We start from the raw sequence: 22042 nt of genomic DNA, 5'->3' as shown, positions 1-22042 counted from the left end.
ATGCTTCACTGTAGGGGTGGTGACAGGTTTCCTCCAGACGTGACGCTTGGCATTCAGGCCAAATAGTTAAATCTTTAGGTGCCTTTTGGCAAACTCCAAGCGGGCTGTCTTGTGCCTTTTACTGAGGAGTGGCTTCCGTCTGGCCACTCTACCATAAAGGCTTGATTGGTGTAGTGCTGCAGAGATGGTTGCCCTCTGGAAGGTTCTCCCATCTCCACAGAGGAGCTCTGTCAGAGTGACCATTGGGTTCTTGGTCACCTCCCTGACCAAGACCCTTCTCCCCTGATTGCTCAGTTTGGCCAGGTGGCCAGCTCTAGGAAGAGTCTTGGTGGTTCCAAACTTCTTCCATTTAAGAATGATGGAGGCCACTTTGTTTTTGGGGACCTTCAATGCTGCAGAAATGTTTTGGTACCCTTCCCCAGATCTGTGCCTTGACACAATCCTGTCTTAGCGCTCTACGGACAATTCCTTTGACCTCATGGCTTGGTTTTTGCTCTGAAATGCACTGTCAACTTTGGGACCTTATATAGACAGGTGTGTGCCTTTCCAAATCATGTCCAATCAATTGAATTTACCACAGGTGGATCAAGTTGTAGAAACATCTCAAGGATGCTTAATGGAAACAGGATGCACCTGAGCTCAATTTCGAGTCTCATATCAAAGGGTCTGAATACTTACGTAAATGAGGTATTTCTGTTTTTTTATTTTTTATACATTTACAAAAAATTCTAAACCTGTTTTCACGTCATCATTAAGGGTGTAGATTGCTGAGGAAATTTTATTTATTTAATCATTTTTAGAGTAAGGCTGTAACATAACAAAATGTGGAAAAAGTCAAGGGGTCTGAATACTTTCTGAAGGCACTAAGTATGGCCATCCATTGCATATGTACAATAATACCTAGGTCTCAAATGACTTAGAAACAGTCTGTCACAGTATTGGAAAATCTTATGGAATATGTCATAGAACAAAAGGAAAAATATTCACAGAACTTACAGTGGGGGAAAAAAAAGTATTTAGTCAGCCACCAATTGTGCAAGTTCTCCCACTTCAAAAGATGAGCGAGGCCTGTAATTTTCATCATAGGTACACGTCAACTATGACAGAAAAAATCAGAAAAGAAAATCCAGAAAATCACATTGTAGGATTTTTAATGAATTTATTTGCAAATTATGGTGGAAAATAAGTATTTGGTCAATAACAAAAGTTTCTCAATACTTTGTTATATACCCTTTGTTGGCAATGACACAGGTCAAACGTTTTCTGTAAGTCTTCACAAGGTTTTCACACACTGTTGCTGGTATTTTGGCCCATTCCTCCATGCAGATCTCCTCTAGAGCAGTGATGTTTTGGGGCTGTCGCTGGGCAACACGGACTTTCAACTCCCTCCAAAGATTTTCTATGGGGTTGAGATCTGGAGACTGGCTAGGCCACTCCAGGACCTTGAAATGCTTCTTACGAAGCCACTCCTTCGTTGCCCGGGCGTTGTGTTTGGGATCATTGTCATGCTGAAAGACCCAGCCACGTTTCATCTTCAATGCCCTTGCTGATGGAAGGAGGTTTTCACTCAAAATCTCACGATACATGGCCCCATTCATTCTTTCCTTTACACGGATCAGTCGTCCTGGTCCCTTTGGAGAAAAACAGCCCCAAAGCATGATGTTTCCACCCCCATGCTTCACAGTAGGTATGGTGTTCTTTGGATGCAACTCAGCATTCTTTGTCCTCCAAACACGACGAGTTGAGTTTTTACCAAAAAGTTCTATTTTGGTTTCATCAGACCATATGACATTCTCCCAATCCTCTTCTGGATCATCCAAATGCACTCTAGCAAACTTCAGACGGGCCTGGACATGTACTGGCTTAAGCAGGGGGACACGTCTGGCACTGCAGGATTTGAGTCCCTGGTGGCGTAGTGTGTTACTGATGGTAGGCTTTGTTACTTTGGTCCCAGCTCTCTGCAGGTCATACACTAGGTCCCCCCGTGTGGTTCTGGGATTTTTGCTCACCGTTCTTGTGATCATTTTGACCCCACGGGGTGAGATCTTGCGTGGAGCCCCAGATCGAGGGAGATTATCAGTGGTCTTGTATGTCTTCCATTTCCTAATAATTGCTCCCACAGTTGATTTCTTCAAACCAAGCTTACCTATTGCAGATGCAGTCTTCCCAGCCTGGTGCAGGTCTACAATTTTGTTTCTGGTGTCCTTTGACAGCTCTTTGGTCTTGGCCATAGTGGAGTGTGACTGTTTGAGGTTGTGGACAGGTGTCTTTTATACTGATAACAAGTTCAAACAGGTGCCATTAATACAGGTAACGAGTGGAGGACAGAGGAGCCTCTTAAAGAAGAAGTTACAGGTCTGTGAGAGCCAGAAATCTTGCTTGTTTGTAGGTGACCAAATACTTATTTTCCACCATAATTTGCAAATAAATTCATTAAAAATCCTACAATGTGATTTTCTGGAGAGAAAAAATCTCAATTTGTCTGTCATAGTTGACGTGTACCTATGATGAAAATTACAGGCCTCTCTCATCTTTTTAAGTGGGAGAACTTGCACAATTGGTGGCTGACTAAATACTTTTTTTCCCCACTGTAAGTGTCACGAGAATTTCTATCTCTAATTCAACCTAAGCTTGAATCATTACCAGGGGTTGTAAGGCCCTGGTTTTAATCATAAATGATTCAAGGTCCACAACCAGCAAGAATTATCTGTATTTTTATTCATGGAGAGCTCTGGCGCCCAAAACCCATACAGTGGGGAGAACAAGTATTTGATACACTGCCGATTCTGCAGGTTTTCCTACTTACAAAGCATGTAGAGGACTGTAATTTTTATCATAGGTACACTTCAACTGTGAGAGACGGAATCTAAAACAAAAATCCAGAAAATCACATTGTATGATTTTTAAGTAATTAATCTGCATTTTATTGCATGACGTAAGTATTTGATCACCTACCAACCAGTAAGAATTCCGGCTCTCACAGACCTGTTCGTTTTTCTTTAAGAAGCCCTCCTGTTCTCCACTCATTACCTGTATTAACTGCACCTGTTTGAACTCGTTACCTGTATAAAAGACACCTGTCCACACACTCAATCAAACAGACTCCAACCTCTCCACAATGGCCAAGACCAGAGAGCTGTGTAAGGACATCAGAGATAAAATTGTAGACCTGCACAAGGCTGGGATGGGCTACAGGACAATAGGCAAGCAGCTTGGTGAGAAGGCAACAACTGTTGGCGCAATTATTAGAAAATGGAAGAAGTTCAAGATGACGGTCAATCACCCTCGGTCTGGGGCTCCATGCAAGATCTCACCTCGTGGGGCAATGATCATGAGGAAGGTGAGGGATCAGCCCAGAACTACACGGCAGGACCTGGTCAATGACCTGAAGAGAGCTGGGACCACAGTCTCAAAGAAAACCATTAGTAACACACTACGCCGTCATGGATTAAAATCCTGCAGCGCATGCAAGGTCCCCCTGCTCAAGCCAGCGCATGTCCAGGCCCGTCTGAAGTTTGCCAATGACCATCTGGATGATCCAGAGGAGGAATGGGAGAAGGTCATGTGGTCTGATGAGACAAAAATATAGCTTTTTGGTCTAAACTCCACTCGCCGTGTTTGGAGGAAGAAGAACGATGAGTACAACCCCAAGAACACCATCCCAACCATGAAGCATGGAAGTGGAAACAACATTCTTTGGGGATGCTTTTCTGCAAAGGGGACAGGACGACTGCACCGTATTGAGGGGAGGATGGATGGGACCATGTATCGCGAGATCTTGACCAACAACCTCCTTCCCTCAGTAAGAGCATTGAAAATGGGTCGTGGCTGGGTCTTCCAGCGTGACAACGACCCGAAACACACAGCCAGGGCAACTAAGGAGTGGCTCCGTAAGAAGCATCTCAAGGTCCTTGAGTGGCCTAGCCAGTCTCCAGACCTGAACCCAATAGAAAATCTTTGGAGGGAGCTGAAAGTCCGTGTTGCCCAGCGACAGCCCCGAAACCTGAAGGATCTGGAGAAGGTCTGTATGGAGGAGTGGGCCAAAATCCCTGCTGCAGTGTGTGCAAACCTGGTCAAGACCTACAGGAAACGTATGATCTCTGTAATTGCAAACAAAGGTTTCTGTACCAAATATTAAGTTCTGCTTTTCTGATGTATCAAATACTTACGTCATGCAATAAAACGCAAATTAATTACTTAAAACTCATACAATGTGATTTTCTGGATTTTTGTTTTAGATTCTGTCTCTCACAGTTGAAGTGTACCTATGATAAATATTACAGACCTCTACATGCTTTGTAAGTAGGAAATAAATACTGTTTTATACCCCTTGACACACAAAGGCACTTTGCTCCGCCCACCTTTAGGAGGCTTTCTTAAACAGTTTCCGCCTTCTCCTTCACCCTGGAATGTTTAGTCCCGCCCCCCTCTGTTAGTGGGTTGACACTACATTATAATTCTAACACCGTTTACACATTTATACTGTATTTGGGGTGAAATCCTTTAGTCATTATTCTTAAAATACAAATTAATCTATCATTAAGTTAAAAAATATGTTGCTTTTTCTCAATACAGTTTATACATGTTATACTGTTATGCCAATGCAGTAGTACAGTGTTAGGGAACCCTGTTCCAACTAGGCACCACACCTGATCAACTGAGCTAATTCATCAGTTTAGTGATTGCCTATATTCAACCCACCTGGTCTTCCATTGTTACATGACGTGCCTGTAACCCTCCAGGCCCAGGCTTGTCTACCCCTGCAGTAGTATATGTACAGATATTTTTGTAAAAGGGGCAATACTAAAACACATTCTGAGAGTTTATGGAGTTGGTTACTTTTGTAATTATTGTAATGCACTTGACTTGCTTTGGAAGTCGCAGGTGGTCTAGGAAATCTGCTATTTTGATTTGTCTCATAATGATGATATGCTCTGTGAGCAAAAAAAAGTGAATTTCCAAAAATCTAATTTTATCAAGCACTGGCATACAATATACTGTGCTGAATCAATTAACTTACCAAGGAACTAACACCTGCTCTTTCATCATTTTATTAAATACACATTAGGAATATATTGAGTTGCACCCCCTTTTGCCCTCAGAACAGACTCAATTGGTCGGGGCATGGACTCTACAAGGTGTCGAAAGCGTTCCACAGGGATGCTGGCCCATGTTGATCTAATGCTTCCCACAGTTGTGTCAAGTTGGCTGGATGTCCTTTGGGTGGTGGACCAATCTTGATACACATGGGAAACTGATGAGTGTGAAAAACCCAGCAGCGTTGCAGTTCTTGACACACTCAAACTGGTGCGCCTGGCACCTACTACCATACCCCGTTCAAAGGCACTTAAATCTTTTGTCTTGCCCACCCTCTGAATGGCACACATACACAATCGATGTCTCAAGGCTTAAAAATCCTTCTTTAACCTGTCTCCTCCCCTTCCTCTACACTGATTGCAGTGGATTTAACAAGTGACATCAATAAGGGATCATAGATTTCACCTGGTCAGTCTATGTCATGGAAAGAGCAGGTGTTCCTAATGTTTTGTACAGTCCGTGTATATCAGAGCTCGTCCTTGAAGTTCTGCGTTGCATGCGAGTAGTCATTAGCTCACTTTTCAAGCAACTTTATCAACAAACGTTAATAACATGACACCTAATTTAGTTAGGAAACGTCTGGGTTAATAACAGGCAATGGGCATAATCTCATTAGCCTAACACTGATGACAGAGTCAAATATACTTTGGGGATCATGTTGTATTTAATCTGCCGGAATGATTACTTATACAAATTAACTCTAGTAATTATTGCTACGAGACATTCCTTTGTCCAACACCATGTTTGCATTGCTCACCAGAAAGCAGCAGGCTTTGCAGTAGCTGAGTAGCTTTATTCAACCAAATGCAGATCCGAGTATGTACAGCTGGTACAACAGGTCTGTTGAACAGCAACAGTTGGTACGTTTTGGGGCCACTCAGTAGCCACCAGGTTTCCTATCCAGAGGAGGCAGATAGTAGGTCTTGAAAGCAGCGCAGTGGGACTCATCCCTTGGCTGTTGGGAAAAGAGACACAAACGGGTTATTAACAGAAATATGAACAACACACGGACGCCATTCTATTGAGTTCTCAGGCTGTACATCAAGGGTCTCGGAGTAGGAGTGCTGATCTAGGACGAGTGTTGCTTTTTAGATCATAATGAATAAGATGACATGGACTGGGAGGATCTGATCCTAGATCAACACTCCAATTCTGAGATGCTTGATACACACAGCTTCAGATGTTCTTTATGATGTGTGCAACAAAGTCTGTACAGGACTTTTTGTCAAAGGGAGTAGCCGTAGGGATGTCCTGACATGCAATACAGTGTGTTTACCTTAGCCAACCGGGAGTGGCACTTTTTTGATGTGATGGCAGGGAGGGACCCACGGTGAGTGATGGTGAGAGCTGGCACTGTGCTAACAGGGTAGGTGATCTGGGGTGCAGGCACTACCACATTGAGCTTTGGTAATTCCACCTGTGGGGCGTTGCGTCTGATCAGAGGCTCGGCAACATGCTTTGTGTTGTGCTGCCAAACAGACAAATATTTATATCTTGGGAGACTAGCCCCATCATAGTAGCGCAAAGTACATCCAAATTACGGAATATTTTGTCCATTTCCCAGTATGTAGCATATTCAAGACATTTTATCCTACCTTTTTGTAATGTGGTTGATTACCTCATAAAATGTGATGTAGGATCAACTTTTTTAGGAGATGTGTCTGTCTCTTACCTGCCTCCTGCCCTGTCTGGCCAAGCGCCGCAGGTGATCCACAGAGTTGGGGGTCCCACTGCTCTCTCCTCCCTCTACAGTAACAATGGCCCTGCGCAGACTATCAGCTCTCCTCTCCGCCAGCCTGAGACCAAGGACGCAAGAGGACAGGAGGAGGGAAGCTGGCATTTACCATATGAACAATTAAATACTTTATCTTTCACACTACACACACTACAATTATAAGGCACAGTATGTCTGTGTGTGTTTGTTCTACAGTAGTGTGTGCCTACCGTAGCTCTCTAAAATAGACGTGCTGTAGCGCAGCTCTTGCGCCAATGCGCTCCTCTGGGTCGTAGGCCAGCATCTGGTAGAGCAACGACAGACTGGGCGCTGAACAGTTTGGGATGAGCGGAGATATTCCACTGCCTTTCCGCAGAGGGAAGTCAAAACGCATCGCCCTAGACCTGTCAAACATAAATGCACAACACTGTCACTGAGGACAATGGTTTCCACTGAACATACTGTAAGTCATTGGTCTTCATTACATGATAAGCGTATCTAACCAACGTACTGAGGGAATTTTTGAAGGAGACTGCTGTCAGGTGTACCCAAAACATCATGGATCTTGGTCACCTGATCCAACTCATTGGTTCCCGGAAACAGAGGGCTGAGACTGAAATACACAAACATGATCGTCTGTGATGTCATCAAGGCTATTTACACGACAGCAGGTGTTCACGAATGTCTGCGGCTTCGGCCGTAGAGGAACACAACACTAAGGCTATAACCAACTTCTCATACTAGAAAGGACATAAGCAGTTCTGTGTCTAATTTGATGATCGATGAAAGGTACCTGATGATCTCGTAGAAAACACATCCTACACTCCACATGTCCATCTTGTGTGAGTAATAGCCGTCTGTGAGGAGGCACTCTGGGGCTCTGTACCAGCGGGTGGAGATGTACTCTGTGTGGGGGGGCTTGGAGTGCAAACTCCTGCACGAGCCAAAGTCTCCTAGTTTGAGCACGTCGTGCTATGGAAGCAACCAACCAAGTCATGGACAACATATGGTAAATAATGTAACAGTAACAGTTCTTATTTACAAATCAGCAGGCAAGGTTTTCAGCATCATCTGGGTTTTTTTTACTTACTTTGATTAGAATATTCTCTGGCTTAACGTCCCGGTGAAAGATCTCGTTGCTGTACCAAGATAACAATACAGCACAACTGTTTACTTTTAGGGGAAGCAAAAAAACGTACCCTTAACCCTCCTCTGTGCCAGTGAAAGGTCTGTAGGAAATGTAACTGAAATGTATCTATACATGGACAAGATCCTCTCCATATTTTCATTCTTACCTATGCATGTGATCGATTGACTTGCAAAGTTGGTACATGTAGTGTTTGATTTTACTTTCTGGCAAAGGTTGCTGCCTACCTGCAAGTGAGACAAGTTAGGAATGCACAAGATAACTGAATGAGGAATAGTATTTGATATGCGGTATTTACAGTTGTGGTAGATGTTTCATGTCATTCAGAGTAGCAGTTTCACTGTGCGTCTGACCTCGTATGAACTCGTATATGTTCATCTCCATCAGCTCACATACCAAGGACAGGGTCCCTGACTCTTTGTCACTGTAACACATTGAATGAATCAGACAAAATTATCATGTTATTATTCGGTTGAGGATTCACACAAACAATTAAAAAGACAGGGGAAAACATTGTACTCACAATATCAATTCATGCAGCTGAATGATGTTTGGGTGAGGGTTCAGTCTTTTCATGGCCTGGACTTCTCGCAGGTTGTTGGCCTGTTCCAGGCTGAGCAACAAACAAAAAAGATGTAGCGAAACCTGTTATTAACTGTGTACCAACAGACTGATAACCACCAACACATGATCAATTAACTTTATCTTTATATTGTAGAGAACAGGTCATGCCTTCTTTTCAAAGTCGATTCACAAAATTGACAGGTTAATTTGTTAGAGTAGTTAGCTATATAAATCAAATTTTTCAAATCTAATTTTATTGGTCACATACACATATTTAGCAGATGTTATTGCGGGTGTAGTGAAATGCTTGTGGTTATAGGTAAAAAGTTAATGTACAGGCTTTTAAAAAATCAGAGCAAAAAAGCAACATTGTCCCTAGCCTAAGTCAAGCTCACTAGGTCACAGTCAGGGTATGTTGACAGTGACTCCCAGTTGGATAGGCAGGGGTGTCATGCTGCTTGCTGAAGTTTCAAGGCAAGGGTCCATACACACAGAGGATGTAGAGCACCTCAAGGCAAACAGCTGGCAGAACCATTATAAGGCAGCACACCTGATAGTTAGTTACCTGCTGAGTGACTGCTTCATCGTTTTACACGCATAATATTTCCCATCTTTCAGGCTTTGAGCCTTCACCACTTCTGAAAATGTCCCTTCTCCAATTTTGTTGATTATCTTGTAATCTGCATAACAAAACAGAGTATAGACATGTAGCTAACGTTACTCTTGTTATAATGAAGAAAAAACCATGCAGCTCTAGCTAGCAGCTATCTAGCTTTATCATTCTATGAGAATAGATCAAGCTGCCTGGAACTGAATTTGACATGCCATGATATTTAGCTAACGCTAGCTAGTAACAGTACAGGCAAGCAAACGATCAACGTACTATCCATTCTTCAAAGTGTTCACTGCATAGAAGTAGATTATCCATACTAGTCCTATATTTAAATAACACATTGCGATAATTTCATGGCACAGTCTTGTTGTGACAAGATTGCTATTTGACTGATTTAGCTAGCTATCTCCTCCAAGATTGAAAGGCTGGAGAGAAAAAAACCGCCTTGCTGCAATAGCTAGCCATGTTAGCTGGGCCGTCACCTTGGTAACCAGGCACGCATCACCCTCAACTCTGACGTAAAAGGTGGATGATTTGAAAGCAGAAATGTGTCTCGTTACAGTTATAGCTCAATGGTTACGCCTCGATCACACCGACATTACACCATTTTACGCAGCATCATCTGAATATGTGTGCAACAAAAGTTCAACATTCACCTACTGCTACCATCTCTGTCAAACCGTCTACGCATATTATGTTCGATAAATCCAACGTTTGCACCACCCAGAACGGACTGCAACTGCCTCTGCAACGCAATGCTGCAAGACGTTCCATTAGAAATGAATGTACTATTTATGTATTTATTTATTTAACCTTTATTTAACTAGGCAAGTCAGTTAAGAACAAATTCTTATTTACAATGACCGCCTACCCCGGGCCAATTGTGCGCCGCCCTATTGGACTCCCAATCACGGCCAGACTGTGATACAGCCTGGAATCGAACCAGGGTCTGTAGTGACGCCTCTAGCACTGAGATGCAGTGCCTTAGACCACTTCTGGTGTACCAAAATGCAATGACACTATCGGTGTGATCAAGGCGTTACAGTGGCTGGCTGGTTGGCTATCTATACAGAGCAAAACTATAAACGCAACTTGCAACAATTTAAACGATTTTACTGAGTTAAAGTTCATATAATTTAATCACTCAATTGAAATGAATTAATTAGGCCCTAATCTATGGATTTCACATGACTGGGCAGGGGCGCAGGCATGGGTGGGCCTGGGAGGGCATAGGCCCACCCACTGGAGAGCCAGGCCCAGCCAATCAGAATTGTTTTTCCCCACATAAGGGATTTATTACAGACAGAAATACTCCTCAATTTCATCAGCTGGTCTCAGACGATCCCGCAGGTGAAGAAGCCGGATGAGGAAGTCCTGGGCTGACATAGTTACACGTGGTCTGCGGGTGTGAGGCCGGTTGGACGTACTGCCAAGTTCTCTAAAATGATGTTGGAGGTGGCTTATGGTATAGCAACAAACATTAAATTCTCTGGCAACAGCTCTGGTGGACATTGCTGCGGTAGGCATGCCAATTGCACGCTCCCTCAAAACTTGAGACATCTGTGGCATTGTGTGACAAAACTTCACATTTTAGTGGCCTTTTGTCCCCAGCACAAGGTGCACCTGTGTAATGATCATGCTGTTTAATCAGCTCCTTGATATGCCACAACTGTCCGGTGGATGAATTATCTTGGCAAAGGAAAAATGCTCACTAACAGGGATGTAAACAAATTTGTGGACAAAATTTGGGAGAGACAATCTTTGTGTAAATGGACAATTTCTGGGCTCTTTTATTTCAGCTCATGAAACATGGGACCAACACTTTACATGTTGTGTTTATATTTTTGTTCAGTGTATATATATATATACATATATACAGTGAGGGAAAAAAGTTTTTGATCCCCTGCTGATTTTGTACGTTTGCCCACTGACAAAGAAATGATCAGTCTATAATTTTAATGGTAGGTTTATTTGAACAGTGAGAGACAGAATAACAACAACAAAATCCAGAAAACGCATGTCAAAAATGTTATAAATTGATTTGTATTTTAATGAGGGAAATAAGTATTTGAACCCCTCTCAATCAGAAAGATTTCTGGCTCCCAGGTGTCTTTTATACAGGTAACAAACTGAGATTAGGAGCACACTCTTAAAGGGAGTGCTCCTAATCTCAGTTTGTTACCTGTATAAAAGACACCTGTCCACAGAAGCAATCAATCAATCAGATTCCAAACTCTCCACCATGGCCAAGACCAAAGAGCTCTCCACGGATGTCAGGGACAAGATTGTAGACCTACACAAGGCTGGAATGGGCTACAAGACCATCGCCAAGCAGCTCAAAAGTAACAGTCAGTATCTGGTGTGGGCACCAGCTGCATTAAGTACTGCGGTGCATCTCCTCATGAACTGCACCAGATTTGCCAGTTCTTGCTGTGAGATGTTACCCCACTCTTCCACCAAGGCACCTGCAAGTTCCCGGACATTTCTGGGGGGGAATGGCCCTAGCCCTCACCCTCCGATCCAACAGGTCCCAGACGTGTTCAATGGGATTGAGATCCGGACACTTCGCTGGCCATGGCAGAACACTGACATTCCAGTCTTGCAGGAAATCACGCACAGAACGAGCAGTATGGCTAGTGGCATTTTCATGCTGGAGGGTCATGTCAGGATGAGCCTGCAGGAAGGGTACCACATGAGGGAGGAGGATGTCTTCCCTGTAACGCACAGCGTTAAGATTGCCTGCAATTACAACAAGCTCAGTCTGATGATGCTGTGACACACCGCCCCAGACCATGACAGACCCTCCACCTCCAAATCGATCCCGCTCCAGAGTACAGGCCTTGGTGTAACGCTCATTCCTTCGACGATAAAAGTGAATCCGACCATCACCCCTGGTGAGACAAAACCGCGACTCGTCAGTGAAGAGCACTTTTTGCCAGTCCTGTCTGGTCCAGCGACGGTGGGTTTGTGCCCATAGGCGACGTTGTTGGCGGTGATATCTGGTGAGGACCTGCCTTACAACAGGCCTACAAGCCCTCAGTCCAGCCTCTCTCAGCCTATTGCAGACAGTCTGAGCATTGATGGACGGATTGTGCCTTCCTGGTGTAACTCGGGCAGTTGTTGCCATCCTGTACCTGTCCCGCAGGTGTGATGTTCGAATGTACCGATCCTGTGCAGGTGTTGTTACACGTGGTCTGCCACTGCGAGGACGATCAGCTGTCCGTCCTGTCTCTCTGTAGCGCTGTCTTAGGCGTCTCACAGTACTGACATTGCAATTTATTGCCCTGGCCACATCTGCAGTCCTCATGCCTCCTTGCAGCATGCCTAAGGCAAGTTCACGCAGATGAGCAGGGACCCTGGGCATCTTTCTTTAGGTGTTTTTCAGTCAGTAGAAAGGCCTCTTTAGTGTCCAAAGTTTTCATAACTGTGACCTTAATTGCCTACCGTCTGTAAGCTGTTAGTGTCTTAACGACTGTTCCACAGGTGCATGTTCATTAATTGTTTATGGTTCATTGAACAAGCAAGGGAAACAGTGTTTAAACCCTTTACAATGAAGATCTGAGAAGTTATTTGGATTTTTACAAATTATCTTTGAAAGACAGGGTCCTGAAAAAGGGACGTTTCTTTTTTTGCTGAGTTTATATAGTCAATTATACAATTTGCCTCAGTCTTATTCTGGCAGTCTGGAATATTTAAGCAAGCTCCTTGGCCATATGAATGACTGCTTAGTCACTTAGCACAAAACACCAACCATCCACGAGTGTGAAAAGCGAGCTCTGGTTTTCACATCCTTTTATCGCTCATTTCAGGATATGGATTTATCTAGAAACATCCATGCCGAAGTTAAAGTATCAGCACCTACTCTGCTGGCAGCCAAGTAGAAATGTCTCTATAGAATGAATTGGAAATTGGATTTCTTCACATCTGGACAGTATCATGATATAAAGGAAAACTAGAGCCAACGAGTCAACCCATCCCTTAATAGGACTATGCGGACTTCATTGATGCCTTCAATTGACCCATAATGTGCAAATGTATATATGGATGACAGGAAAAGCTTGTGCGCTGAAGCATTCATTTCCCTCAGTTGTTTCACGGATTTATACAATAATCATTCTTTGTTCAATATAACGTGTGTATGCAAAAGGACAGAATCGGATTTGGCATATTTGGCTGGTTTATTTTCTCGATTCAAAATTAAACAATTTTTTTTTTTTTAACAATATATTTTATAATAAAAATGTCAAGGGAAACTTGTGCAGATCAGACAAGAATAATACCAAACGAGTAACTTTCTGATAATGAAATTCAGTGCAATATGGCTCCAATGTCAATGTAACTAGTATTACCTGATTAAAACAGACAAAATGCTACGCGTGAGCCTCTTCTGACTAACATGGTCAAAGGTATGACACCTCTCCAGCAGGACTGAACATGGTACTTTTATTTTAAAAAAATATACATTTTTTTTTTTTAAACACTGGCACGACAAATCCACACATATATGCAATACAATACAATATATACACATCAGAAAAGTAAGCACTCAGAATTAGGATAATGAACGTTGCCATGTTTGCTGATTGACTGGCCTAAGGGATTGCCAACACTAGTCCCTACAAAAGCCTCTATATTTCTCTAAATGATTTACATTAATTTACTTTTGTTTTTCCGACCCACTCCTCATGACACTTGGTGACAAGATCAAGGTGAGCTGTCCTCTTCATTCAACTAGCAGCAAGGCCATGGCAGTCAACCATCTCACACACACCGTCTCACACACACTCAACCCTAGCACACCAAATAACATGGTGGTATATGGCTCTTATGAGCCCAGGGCGTTGATGCCTCCCATCCGCTGTTTGAGAGTGTGTAGCAGATGTTTAGGCAGGCAGTCCCAGGACCCAGACAGCAACTCTCTGTGCTGCAGCGCTGCTTCCATACAGAACCTAGGACAATAACTTAACACTTTGCATGGGAAGGCAAGTTTTAGGTTGACCACAAGATGTGCTGTATCAGAGTTGAGTTGTTCATTAGGCAGAAGAAAACTGACTGAAACGGGGAGTGACTACCTGGACTTTGGGTTGTGTTCATTAGGGCACGCAACAGAAAACAGTATTTCTGTGTATGGGCCATGGTGACTGGGTTCTGTTTCTACTCACCGAACAAGTGACTTGGGTTGAACCGTGAAGACCAGCAACTCTTTGCAGTGAGCCTGTTGAAAAGGCAATCGAAGAACATATATACATGTATTCAAACCATAGTAAACCTGTTAATCAATCGGTTTGTTGTTCTAATTTCAAGTGACACCAAGAAAGGTCTAGTAGTTTATGACTGAGTGGTGTGTTCTAACGGCACTCACCGCTCGCTGATGGGACAGCAGGTTGTTGGCACAGCCGCCAAACACAAACACCTCCCCGTCAGGACCGGAACAGGCCGTGTGCCAGAGCCTGACACACAGTCAGAGAAAAATCACCATTGACTCACAACACAAACAATGTACACAGTGAGACAAGCAGTGTCTTTTCCTAACCACTTATTTGGTAATATTGTCATGAAGATGAATTGGTTTATCAGTATGGAGATATTACCTGGGGCTCTCTGTGTGATTGTACTGGTTTATCTGTATGGAGATATTACCTGGGGCTCTCTGTGTGATTGTACTGGTTTATCAGTATGGAGATATTACCTGGGGCGCTCTGTGTGATTGTACTGGTTTATCTCTATGGAGATATTACCTGGGGCTCTCTGTGTGATTGTACTGGTTTATCAGTATGGAGATATTACCTGGGGCTCTCTGTGTGATTGTACTGGTTTATCTGTATGGAGATATTACCTGGGGCTCTCTGTGTGATTGTACTGGTTTATCTGTATGGAGATATTACCTGGGGCTCTCTGTGTGATTGTACTGGTTTATCTGTATGGAGATATTACCTGGGGCTCTCTGTGTGATTGTACTGGTTTATCTGTATGGAGATATTACCTGGGGCTCTCTGTGTGATTGTACTGGTTTATCAGTATGGAGATATTACCTGGGGCGCTCTGTGTGATTGTACTGGTTTATCTCTATGGAGATATTACCTGGGGCTCTCTGTGTGATTGTACTGGTTTATCTCTATGGAGATATTACCTGGGGCTCTCTGTGTGATTGTACTGGTTTATCAGTATGGAGATATTACCTGGGGCTCTCTGTGTGATTGTACTGGTTTATCAGTATGGAGATATTACCTGGGGCTCTCTGTGTGATTGTACTGGTTTATCTGTATGGAGATATTACCTGGGGCTCTCTGTGTGATTGTACTGGTTTATCTGTATGGAGATATTACCTGGGGCTCTCTGTGTGATTGTACTGCTGCCACTCATTCTTGCTGACACAGTACAGCCAAGCATCACCTGTAGATATCACAAATAGATGAAGGAAGTCATTGTGTGGTCGAGCCGTGGACTCTTAAGGAAAATTAAGTATTCTTCACTCACTGAGCGTCTCTCGGTACGTTGTGAAGCCTCCGAACAGGAACATGTGGTCAGGTGACACAGGGGTTAAGGAGTGCCATGAGCGTCCCACAGGACCCTGCTGAGGAATACTCCTGAAGAGGGGCAAGGAGAGATGGGACCGGGGGAGGGAAGCGAGGGGAGATGGGACCGGGGGAGGTGGAGGGGAGATGGGACCGGGGGAGGGGAGCGAGGGGAGATGGGACCGGGGGAGGTGGAGGGGAGATGGGACCAGGGAAGATGGGACCGGGGGAGGGAAGCGAGGGGAGATGGGACCGGGGGAGGTGGAGGAGAGATGGGACCGGGGGAGGTGGAGGGGAGATGGGACCAGGGGAGGGGAGGGGAGCGAGGGGAGGGGAGCGAGGGGAGATGGGACCGGGGGAAGGGAGATGGGACCGGGGGAGGTGGAGGGGAGATGGGACCGGGGGAATTGGAGGGGAGCGAGGGGAGATGGGACCGGGGGAGGTGGAGGGGAGATGGGACCGGGGGAGGTGGAGGGGAGCGAGGGGAGGTGGGACCGGGGGAGGTGGAGGGGAGATGGGGGAGGGGAGATGGGACCGGGGGAGGTGGGACCGGGGGAGGTGGAGGGGAGGTGGGACCGGGGGAGGTGGAGGGGAGCGAGGGGAGGTGGGATCGGGGGAGGTGGAGGGGAGCGAGGGGAGGTGGGACCGGGGGAGGTGGAGGGGAGCGAGGGGAGGTGGGACCGGGGGAGGTGGAGGGGAGCCGGAGGGGAGGTGGGGCCAGGGGAGCGAGGGGAGGTGGGGCCGGGGGAGGTGGAGGGGGTTAAGAATGATTGTTAGTCCCATCACGGTGAACACACACGGGGACATCCATGGGTAAGAGCACAACATCCTCCCATAAAAAAAATGGATGTGTATAATGCTATAACATGCATGAAGACATTTTGGATAAGTTAACATAGTGTACATTTCATGCCACTCCCAGGAGTCCATGTCGATGTAGTACATGTCGTTCAGGCGGTAATCCTGTTGCGAAAGAGACAAGCCTTACTCATATGGAAGAAGAGCATCAAACATTTAGAATACAATATCCGTTATAATCTATGATGTAATAAGGTATAAATCATATAAATGAACATGGTTAAGCCCTAAATCTCTGTCTACAGGCCAGTGATATTGTTTAACATTAGACAGCATGACCGTAAACTCAGCAGGAACTTGAGTAAGCTCTATTTTCAAAGAACATTCCTACTTACTCTGTAACGCCCCCCAAACACGTAGCCTCGGTTGCCCACCTTGGCACAGGCATGCGCTGCCCGGGGTGAGGGGGTGTTGCCCTTTCGCCAGGAGAGAGGGAGGGAAAGGAGAGGTGAGAATGGCGCTCCCACTGAAACGGCTGTAAAAAATGGCTGGATTTATGGGAATGGCGTTACCTTGGTGACTGGCTGGCTCCAGGTGGACGTCTCCAGGTCCAGGACGTGAATGTGGTTGTTCCAGCCCCGCACCGGATTATCTCCCTGTTACAACACACAGTGAAGGGGCCGTGTTCATTAGTCCATGCAACAGAAAACTTTTTGCTATGGAACACAAAAATGTGCAATTCTTATTGGACAAGTCCAGGTTGTCCCGTCCCGTTTCAGTCCATTTTCTTCCGTTTGGTGCCTAATGAACACGACCAAGTACTTACCCTTATTGACGACTCCCTTTGCTGCAGACAAATACACTAAACAGACCATTGTCTTCATACTGCCGTTAAAAGCAGCTGAAGAGTTGTGGAATGAATTGACCATACCATGAATGAAGTTTCATCGTATTCAAATGTCCCTCGGTGAGCTCCTTGTGCCACGTAGCCGTAGCCCCCGAAGAATACTAGTCTGTCAACAAAGACACCGAGCAGTTGATTGAGAAACGTTCATCAAAATAAAACATGTATCTTTCTTTAAAGGCAATAAGTATTGGAGCAACTAAGACCTAGACCTATAATCTAACACACTGCCTGCCAATGAGCCACCTCACCTGTTCTATAATCTAACACACTGCCTGCCAATGAGCCACCTCACCTGTTCTATAATCTAACACACTGCCTGCCAATGAGCCACCTCACCTGTTCTATAATCTAACACACTGCCTGCCAATGAGCCACCTCACCTGTTCTATAATCTAACACACTGCCTGCCAATGGGCCACCTCACCTGTTCTATAATCTAACACACTGCCTGCCAATGAGCCACCTCACCTGTTCTATAATCTAACACACTGCCTGCCAATGGGCCACCTCACCTGTTCTATAATCTAACACACTGCCTGCCAATGGGCCACCTCACCTGTTCTATAATCTAACACACTGCCTGCCAATGAGCCACCTCACCTGTTCTATAATCTAACACACTGCCTGCCAATGGGCCACCTCACCTGTTCTATAATCTAACACACTGCCTGCCAATGGGCCACCTCACCTGTTCTATAATCTAACACACTGCCTGCCAATGAGCCACCTCACCTGTTCTATAATCTAACACACTGCCTGCCAATGGGCCACCTCACCTGTTCTATAATCTAACACACTGCCTGCCAATGGGCCACCTCACCTGTTCTATAATCTAACACACTGCCTGCCAATGGGCCACCTCACCTGTTCTATAATCTAACACACTGCCTGCCAATGGGCCACCTCACCTGTTCTATAATCTAACACACTGCCTGCCAATGAGCCACCTCACCTGTTCTATAATCTAACACACTGCCTGCCAATGAGCCACCTCACCTGTTCTATAATCTAACACACTGCCTGCCAATGGGCCACCTCACCTGTTCTATAATCTAACACACTGCCTGCCAATGGGCCACCTCACCTGTTCTATAATCTAACACACTGCCTGCCAATGGGCCACCTCACCTGTTCTATAATCTAACACACTGCCTGCCAATGAGCCACCTCACCTGTTCTATAATCTAACACACTGCCTGCCAATGGGCCACCTCACCTGTTCTATAATCTAACACACTGCCTGCCAATGGGCCACCTCACCTGTTCTATAATCTAACACACTGCCTGCCAATGGGCCACCTCACCTGTTCTATAATCTAACACACTGCCTGCCAATGAGCCACCTCACCTGTTCTATAATCTAACACACTGCCTGCCAATGGGCCACCTCACCTGTTCTATAATCTAACTCACTGCCTGCCAATGAGCCACCTCACCTGTTCTATAATCTAACACACTGCCTGCCAATGGGCCACCTCACCTGTTCTATAATCTAACACACTGCCTGCCAATGGGCCACCTCACCTGTTCTATAATCTAACACACTGCCTGCCAATGGGCCACCTCACCTGTTCTATAATCTAACACACTGCCTGCCAATGGGCCACCTCACCTGTTCTATAATCTAACACACTGCCTGCCAATGGGCCACCTCACCTGTTCTATAATCTAACACACTGCCTGCCAATGGGCCACCTCACCTGTTCTATAATCTAACTCACTGCCTGCCAATGGGCCACCTCACCTGTTCTATAATCTAACACACTGCCTGCCAATGGGCCACCTCACCTGTTCTATAATCTAACACACTGCCTGCCAATGGGCCACCTCACCTGTTCTATAATCTAACACACTGCCTGCCAATGGGCCACCTCACCTGTTCTATAATCTAACACACTGCCTGCCAATGAGCCACCTCACCTGTTCTATAATCTAACACACTGCCTGCCAATGAGCCACCTCACCTGTTCTATAATCTAACACACTGCCTGCCAATGGGCCACCTCACCTGTTCTATAATCTAACACACTGCCTGCCAATGGGCCACCTCACCTGTTCTATAATCTAACACACTGCCTGCCAATGAGCCACCTCACCTGTTCTATAATCTAACACACTGCCTGCCAATGAGCCACCTCACCTGTTCTATAATCTAACACACTGCCTGCCAATGGGCCACCTCACCTGTTCTATAATCTAACACACTGCCTGCCAATGAGCCACCTCACCTGTTCTATAATCTAACACACTGCCTGCCAATGAGCCACCTCACCTGTTCTATAATCTAACACACTGCCTGCCAATGGGCCACCTCACCTGTTCTATAATCTAACACACTGCCTGCCAATGGGCCACCTCACCTGTTCTATAATCTAACACACTGCCTGCCAATGAGCCACCTCACCTGTTCTATAATCTAACACACTGCCTGCCAATGAGCCACCTCACCTGTTCTATAATCTAACACACTGCCTGCCAATGGGCCACCTCACCTGTTCTTGTGGACCCAGCAGCCTAGTTTGTCCTTGCAGGATGGGGCCAGGCCCTTGAGATCCTTCATCTCCTCCCAGCAGAGGACCGGTGTTTGGAGAGGGAGCCGGAAGACCTGAAGGCCACAGAGCAGAACAAGGACAACGTTGTGATGGTACGAAGTCAAAAAAAAAGGTAGAATGTCATAAGTTTCGTAACAGACATTAACATTTAAATGTTAAGTCTGTTGGCAAACGGGCTTCTGAGGTGAGACGGGGATAAAAAAGGAAATCCTGCCGTGTTGAATTAGCGTCTATGATGCTTAAAGTGGGAGCAGAGATTTGAACCGAAAAACTCTCAAATAATCACTGCTTACCTGCAAAATAGTTTTTAGCGTGCAGCACAAAATATATTTTTGTAAACACTGTTTCTAGAAAGGGAGGGGCTGGACACTGCTTAGGTACCAAGATTCTACAAGACATAACAGCGTGCACGCACATGCACACACGGTATATTCTCACCCGGTTAGTGTTCCCCCTGGTATGGTGGCCTCCAAACAGATAGAGGACGCCATCCACACACACTCCACAGCTGCCAGACATGGAGGCATGCAGGTTACCCTCAGTCATCTGCTTCTTCCTGCAAATACAGACGGTTGATATAAGGGTTCTGGCAATAAGTAGGGTATTATATAGGGAGCCATATCATTTGAGACACACGCTAGATACTAACAAAAGGACGTTTAAAATCATTATTACCATCGTTCTGTCTCCATGTTGTAGATCCAGATTTCATTCCTTGGCAAGTATAAGTCCAAGAAGCTAGCGGTCTGGGAATTCTAATGACAAGACAAACAAGAGGGAAGTCAATGGAATTAAATCAGTTGTAAACATGTTGGCTGGAGTTTGGCTGTGTTATCTCTGGCAAATGGTGTCATAGGTCAAAGTCGACGCCAAATCTCCCAGTAAAACCTATAATTGATTGAAGACTCATTGATTGAAATGGTATAGTTCCAAATTCAATGATTTAGATACACTATAACATATCATCTAAACAAAAGGTCTATTCAGAATGCCTCTCATACTTCCTTACCTTATATCCTCCCCAAACATACATGCAGTGTCCATCCACCGCTGCTATGTGACCACTGCGCTCAGCTGGTTGGTCCAACTCAAAGGGCTCTGCTTCTGTGTCCAGAACAACTACATCCTCATCATCGAGTTCATCTGCCTCGTCCACCACCCAGTCAAATTCTCCTTCCTCTTCATCCCTCTCCGACTCTTCATCTTCCTCCTCAACGGGCAAGAGGTCAGCAATGTCCTCCTCTATTTCTGCCATGACCACCTGGATGGGAGAAGAGGGCTACATAGTCCGTTTTGCATACTCAGGGATTTAGAGTAGGGGAGTATGAGGGGTATTGGAACAATACAGACATTCACTATAGTTAAGAAGTCCCATCCCAACATGCAGCTATAGGATATAGCTATTAGCTTAGCTACCAATGGGGCTGTGTTACGAACAGGGTTATTGCGACTAAAAAGACAATACGTTTTACAATACGAATTCTACGAGAGTTACAAATAATTCAGATTGTAAAATGTATTCTCCTTTTAGTCAAAGATATAGCTGTTACAGGGTAGGACTAGAATTGCTGTTGCAAGCTAATTCATATCAACAGCTGGCAACTGCTTTAGTACCACCATGGCTGATGCACTGACTGTTGGTTGGTTTACATGGGCACACAAGTCATGATGTTGGCTTGCTTGCCATCATGTAGACAATATAAATGCGTAGCTCGTGCAAAAAGACTAGTTTGCGGTAAGCATAATTTTAAGTCTATACCGACTGTACGTGACACCAAACGCTACCTAGCCAACGTTATCTAACTTATCTTAGCTGTGTCTGCAAGCTAGATAACGTTAACGTACTAGAATTCGCCCTAATCAACCAATTTAACTGCGTTTTAATGCCTACTAAACTTTGAAAAAATGAATTATACAACCGTGCAACAAAAAAAATCACTTACGTAGTCTGCTTTAAATGGTCCACGTCTGCTTTGGCCTTCAGTATGAACCGCTGTTTTTGTTCAGTGATTATTATGCGACATTTGGGTGAGGTCGTCCATTTCAAGAAGATGCCTGACCGGAATTGACCAATAACGTCTTATTTCCGCCATCTTTGTGAGGTCAAATATGATAATTTGATTTCGCATTTACAT

At 44.9% G+C, this 22042-nt stretch overlaps 2 protein-coding genes across 3 annotated transcripts; both read right to left on the bottom strand.

Annotated features, from left to right (window-relative positions):
• Positions 1-5974: 5974 nt before the first annotated feature.
• LOC311145306 (MAPK/MAK/MRK overlapping kinase-like) lies at positions 5975-9412 on the bottom strand (the record flags this gene model as incomplete). Its single annotated transcript, XM_084181540.1, has 12 exons — positions 5975-6052; positions 6374-6565; positions 6770-6893; positions 7042-7215; positions 7323-7424; positions 7605-7783; positions 7902-7950; positions 8107-8185; positions 8312-8382; positions 8482-8571; positions 9088-9202; positions 9406-9412. The coding sequence occupies 12 exons, from the start codon at positions 9410-9412 to the stop codon at positions 5975-5977; spliced, it is 1260 nt and encodes a 419-aa protein (XP_084037666.1).
• A 3942-nt stretch (positions 9413-13354) lies between these two features.
• On the bottom strand, positions 13355-21957 carry LOC311145416 (kelch domain-containing protein 2-like). 2 transcript variants are annotated; one of them, XM_084181648.1, is made up of 14 exons: positions 21851-21957; positions 20917-21168; positions 20583-20662; positions 20346-20463; positions 19848-19960; positions 17380-17461; positions 17021-17104; positions 16844-16924; positions 16555-16613; positions 15613-15722; positions 15462-15528; positions 14498-14585; positions 14298-14350; positions 13355-14084 (listed from the first exon to the last, which is right to left on the bottom strand). In XM_084181648.1, the coding sequence occupies exons 2-14, from the start codon at positions 21160-21162 to the stop codon at positions 13961-13963; spliced, it is 1305 nt and encodes a 434-aa protein (XP_084037774.1). In that variant the 5' UTR covers positions 21163-21168; positions 21851-21957; the 3' UTR covers positions 13355-13960. The 2 variants fall into 2 exon arrangements, with proteins under 2 accessions (XP_084037774.1, XP_084037775.1); XM_084181649.1 differs by having other exon boundaries at positions 13996-14103; positions 21851-21937.
• Positions 21958-22042: the final 85 nt, after the last annotated feature.

Source organism: Coregonus lavaretus (genome assembly GCF_964263955.1).
Source record: "Coregonus lavaretus genome assembly, chromosome: 18".
NCBI lineage: Eukaryota > Metazoa > Chordata > Actinopteri > Salmoniformes > Salmonidae > Coregonus > Coregonus lavaretus.
The sequence above is the reverse complement of the archived record's forward strand: the minus strand, read 5'-3'. Positions and strand labels throughout refer to the sequence as shown.